A 6064-nucleotide genomic window follows, 5' to 3' on the forward strand; every position below is an offset into this window, starting at 1 on the left:
CCCGAACTCTGGCTCCTGAAGAGCTATCAGTCGACCGATCTTTCTGATCAGTCGATTGACCCAAGTATGGACCGAAGTTGACTAACTTATATATATATACACACATGTGTATGTGTATATACATATAAATATGTGTGTGTGTATACACATACATACATAGATACATACATACATATACATATATATGTATGTGTGTATATATATGTTATCGACATTCTCGTTTTTAGGTGTTACTATTGCTCAATTTATCATTAGTTTAGGAGAATAGGCAAGCTTTTGTAAATTTGGAAATACATATTCAATCAGTTTATTTAAAGATCTATGTAAGGCACAATCATAGGAGACGGAAGTTTTATCATGTCATGTAGCACAAGCTTCTCTATACCATCACCAATGCATAATAAATAAGCAGTAAAGGATGGATCAGATTTATCTCTCATATTTTCAGTTAATCTAATCTTTTGAAGTAGGGGCCATATTATTGACTTTTACTTGCATCTATCAACTCCTATCTCGTTGTTTTAGGGATGACATGCAGTACTTAATTAGTGGAAATCCCACCGAAAATTGTTACCTTTCCACTAAAGGTAATTTACAGCTATTTATATCTTGTAGCATTTCATCCTGTATAATAACCTTTGACATTGTAGCTTCATCCTGTATAATAACTTTTTGACATTGTAGCTTTATCCTGTATAATAACTTTTGCAGCACATAATAACTTACCATGTCCACTTTGCTTACTAACGTTGCAAGTAGTATTGTTATCTATATTAAGAGGTAATTTAAATCTTGAAAGCGTAGTTCTAGCATATGGTATAGTAGATGTAGAAACTCTAAATACTGCAGTACGTAAAGCTATGAGCCCTTTTAATCTAACAGCAGTGAGAATTGCAGTATATAAATATATGTTCCCAGTTCCACCAGGACCATCTATGAAAAAAGTTACAGGCACTAGTAGAAAAATAAACAAACTAGACGGAACAAACTAGACGGAATTTTTTTCCGTCTAGTTTGAGGCAAACTAGACGGAAAAAATTCCGTCTAGTTTGTTCCGTCCAGTTTGAATCAATCTAGACGGAAATTTCCGTCTAGATTAACAAACTAGACGGTTTTTATTTATTTTTTTAAAAAATAATCAACCTAGACGGAATTTCCGTCTAGGTTACATCAACCTAGACGGAAAATTCCGTCTAGGTTGAGGCAACCTAGACGGAATTCCGTCTAGGTTGACTGTTCCGTCTCGTTTGTCAAACTAGACGGAATTTTCCGTCTAGTTTGATCCAAACTAGACGGAACAATCTAGACGGAAATTTTCCGTCTAGTTTGTTCCAACCTAGACGGAAATTTTTTCTGTCTAGATTGTTCCATCTAGATTGGTCGTTTTTCTACTAGTGTAGAAGAAAACCTAAGGCATACATCACCAGTTCCTAAAACATTGCATTTCTTTTTATTTGCCATTGACACAAAGCCATTCTTTATTTTCTTGTAGTTTGAAAACAAGTTTTTAAAAGGAGTCATATGAAAAGTACAACCAGAGTCTACCAGCCAATCTGATTTACACAAAGGATCAGATAACACAAAGTTCAAATATGCATAATCACACAGATTATTAATCATGAAAATTTCACCCATTTTGCCCTCATAGACAGCCATATTAGCATAATCATTTTGCTGATTTTTCTTATTCTTAGGACAATCTTTAATAAAGTGACCAGTTTCATGACAATTATAGCATTTTTTAACTTTAAACCTAGACTTAGATCTACCCCTTCTATTTTCAAATTTTTTTCTACTTGATTCCCCATTACTAGCATTCTTTTGGTTATTAGACCTATTCTGAGGCCTACCCCTCACATGCATAACCTCACCAGAATTTTTATTTTCCCCAGAATGTTTTAAATCTAATTCCTTACTCTTTAGACCATTGACCACAATGTCAAGGGTAACCTCATCTCTATCATATTTAATAGTAGATTTCACATCACTATATGAGTCAGGAATAGCATTTAGAAGGACAATAGGATATAGTCGTCTATATATTTATCACCGGTTAATTTAATATCTGAAATAAGTTTGGTGAAAACATCTAGGTTCTCCTCAATGTCCTTAGACATATCCAATCTAAATTTTAAAAAAAATTCAAGCAAAAAAATTTTACTGGGCAAAGAGGTTTCAGTATAGAGTTCTTCAAGTTTATCCCAAAGGGTTTTAGCAGATTCCATAATTCCAACTTTTCTAAGTACAGAGTCAGATAAGTTTAAATAAATTGTGGAACAAGTATTTTCGTTCATTTTAGCTCTTTTTTCTTCAGTGTCAGAAGTCAAAGTCTGACCAACAGTCCTAAAAGACTTCTGTTGAATTAAGATGCATTTTATTTTTTGTTTCCAAATGCTAAAATCAGATTTTCTGTTGAACGGAGTCATACTATATTGAATCATACTATATTGATTAGCAGCAGACATTTTTCACACAGAAAAACAAACAGCAACTAGCACGATGATTTCGGTAATTACCTGGCTCGAAACGTGTGAAGCAACTAGCACGAACAAATGAGAAGAACGATGAACACAGAGTTCTTGTTTCAATCTCTTTGTTCTTTCACACGAGCACAAACAATAACAAAAACTATTTTTCAGAAAAATAAAAAACAACTATAGCCGAAAAAATCAGAATTTTACTGTAAAATTTCAACAAAGCCAGCTTAACTGTAATTTTCAATATCATAATTAAACGCAGTGGAAATGGGGAACAATTGATATAGCATCAAATAAAGGGGCGATGCAGACGAGATCACATAATAGAAGCAACAGGAACAGATTTTTTCAGTCAATTCACCTGAGCGAAACCCTAGGAGAAGGTTTCGACCTTACCCATGCCCACGCGGTGGTCCGGCGGCGGTCCGGCGGCGGTCCGACGGTGTCCAGCGGATCGGCTGATTTGGAAGGGCGACGACTCACCAAGCTCTGATACCATTGTTGGGGGGGACGTCGTCGATGTTTGGCTCAGACGCCTGCTCAACCAGTCCATGTTCTCCTCTCTAGTGTGCACCACCAAGAACATAAAGGAAGCTCGCTGATCTTCTCATTCAATCACTCACAAAGAGGAAAGGGGATCGCACAAAGGGTGAGGGCACAAAGCTCGCAGAGGGGTTCACTTCTCTCTCCCTTCTTCTTCCCACACCCGAGCTACTACCAATCCTTCGAAAGATATAGAGAAGGGGGCAGCCGACACGGGAGAGGGAGCCTAGGGTTTCGAATGGTAGGAGACGACCTACAGGGATGGGAGATGGGACCCCAAGCGGCGGCCATCAGATCACAGAGGTGGGAAAGAGGTTGAGTACCATCGGGTAGGATTGAGAGAGGAATAAAGGAGGCTAGGGCAAATGTAGAGGGGAACTGGGCCTTTAGGTAACAGGCCATCAATAGACCTTTGGGCCAACTAATATCAACAATTAGAAAAGATAATACTTTTATAATAATGGTCATCAAATTTCATACAAAATGCTGACATAGTCTAATTTTTGCATGATTCTAGCTCTGTTACAGTCCAAACCAGTAAACTTACATCACAATAGAAACCCGCATGAAAGATATTTATGCCTCGTAAAGCATTCCAATCTCCATCCTCTGCTGAAGAGGAATTCCCATAGTGGGAAGCGCAGACCTACAATTACTATGTAAGAATTCATAAAACCCTAACAAAATCTTATCGAACCAGCCATTCTCCCTTCCTATGTGAAACCTTGTCTTCCCCCTAACATGAACAGCTCCAACACTCTCGGCTTCGTCCAACATCTTAATCTCCTCTTCAACACAATCAACTGAAAATCCTTCAGAGTTATTCTCTATATGTGCTCGTAAATTCTCTGTAACTTGGCTTACGAAATCATCTCCCTCAGGATTAAGAGAATCAGCATATCCATACTGAATTATGCAACCATAAACACCAACAAGACCGAGCTTCCTTATGATGATCCTCTGATGAGGAGGAACCTTGGCAACCAATAAATACTGAAGAGTTGTAAAAATTGTTACTTTGTGTAATGAACGCATATTGTTAACATAATGCCCAAGTATCGGGGTTAGGCCATCTTGAATGTTGCTGTAGAAGAAACAAAGTCCTGGGACTCTTTGGACTTCTGATCTTGATAGTAGATTACCGAGGCATTCAAGTGTGATTTTGTTGGTCATTTCATATTCAATTTTTCTTTGTCTTCCATAGTACCAACCAAACATTATGAATGCAAGGATGATCGAAATGGCAAAAGGAAGCCATCCTCCTTCAAGGATCTTAGTGAGGACAGCGCTGACGTAAAATCCTTCAAGAATGAAGAAGGAAATGAAATAGAGTGCAACAAGTATGGGTGGAGTTCTCCAGATGATGATCATTACTAGAGTTATTAGAATTGTTGTGATGAGCATTACAAGTATAACTACAACACCTGCAAAAAGATAACACATGGGTCAGTAGTTAGTATAGGCATCAGAGAAATTTGAGCTTACTGGAAGCTTCTTTTTTCCTACTTCCTATTTTTGTGGATAACTCAGATCAGAAATTGCTTCTTTTCAATTATAAGTAGTATGCAATTCCTAATAGCTGTGATGTCTTAGAGTTGCAAGCTAAAAGACGAATAAGTTAAGAGCAACATTAGGTTATAAGTCTATGAAAGATAAAAATGATAAGAGGCTTGCAACAGGGAATTTGAGTTATTGCTGAAGTACATAGGAGAATAGGATTAAATGAAAACAAATGACATAAACTATGTTTCTGCCTCTTCTATGACAAAATCAAATGAAGTAAATTGCTTCGGGATTCTGATTCAGCAAATTGCAATAGATTTTTTCTGGGATAAAAGAGATTTAAATAGATTTTCATAAATATAAAGAAGTTAGCATGACAGTACTAATTCACAGAAGCACGTAAAGATTTTATGGACAACAGACTAAATTGTTGGAAATGAGTACATTGATAATCCCGCAGTCTAACTATGTTTCATCTTAACCTTGAATAAGAAATTGATACAAAAAGATATGAAATTAAAAAATGATGGGAAATTATGTTTCAACAACTCGGTAGGTATCATGCAAATCAGAATAAGCGCTTCAAATCTGACATTTCTCTTCTTTTTCAAGCAATAAAACAATTATAATTTGGGTACTTCTCAAAATTAAGGCATGCATTTTCAATATTTTATATTACCGCAAGTCAAAGTCACTTTTAAAGTACATTAGAAATCAAATGAGTGTCATCCAGTGGTCCATGTTAGAATTGGGGGTGGAAACCAACCTCCGCCGGCGATGAGGAGCTCCGACGAGCTCCAGGTTGACGCAGGTGAGCGTGGGTGGCAACGGCGAACTCCAGGCTCAGTTCGAGATGGAGCTCGAACAGGCGAACGCGATGCTCGTGGCGAACGCGATGCTCGTGGCGAACGCGACCCTCGGCCTTCGGGATGCCGACCTTCGCGTCCAGACGCTCCCACCTCCGCGTCCAAGTGATCGCTGGCGACAGGCTGTCGCCAGCCTGTCTCGATTCGGCTATAAAAGCCCCTCGAAGCCCTAGGGTCTGGTTTGCTCCTCCTCCCCCGATCTCTCTCTGGCGGCGGTTTTTCAACGCAGTAGCGTTCCCACCTTTAAACGCAGCAGCGTTCCCAAATCTCCAGCTCTCATTTGATTTTGAGGGGAGATTAAGAAAAGGGATTTAAAAGGGAAGAGAGAGAGAGAGATCTGAAAGGGGTTTATTCCTTTATTGTGGGTATTAACACTGTAGCTACAGTGTTTGTTTGAGGAATCTCAGTTTAGAGATTTGCTCTTGATTTGTAATTTCTTGTTAGATTAAATAAGAAATTAACTGTGTGGCTCCCGAGGACGTAGGCAGTTGCCGAACCTCGTAAATCTTGGTGTACTGTTCTCTATACCGCGTTTCCGTTGCATTAGGGGATTTAGGCGTTAAATTCCCAACAACTGGTATCAGAGCGTGAAACCATCTAGAGAAAATCAGATTCAAGTGGGAGCCATGGCCGCAGATGAAGGAAAAATGAGACTTGAGAAATTTGATGGAACAT

General features: G+C 38.4%; 1 protein-coding gene across 1 annotated transcript in view; it reads right to left on the bottom strand.

Moving 5' to 3' along the window:
• Positions 3587 to 6064, bottom strand: part of LOC109822476 (probable potassium transporter 17) — a 23763-nt gene continuing 21285 nt past the window's right edge. The window contains exon 8 of the mRNA XM_020388675.1: positions 3587 to 4444. Coding sequence (XP_020244264.1) covers positions 3597 to 4444 — 848 coding nt within the window. The 3' untranslated portion in view covers positions 3587 to 3596. The remainder of the gene's footprint in view (positions 4445 to 6064) is intronic.

The sequence above is a fragment of the Asparagus officinalis genome, chromosome 8 (genome assembly GCF_001876935.1).
Source record: "Asparagus officinalis chromosome 8, Aspof.V1, whole genome shotgun sequence".
NCBI lineage: Eukaryota > Viridiplantae > Streptophyta > Magnoliopsida > Asparagales > Asparagaceae > Asparagus > Asparagus officinalis.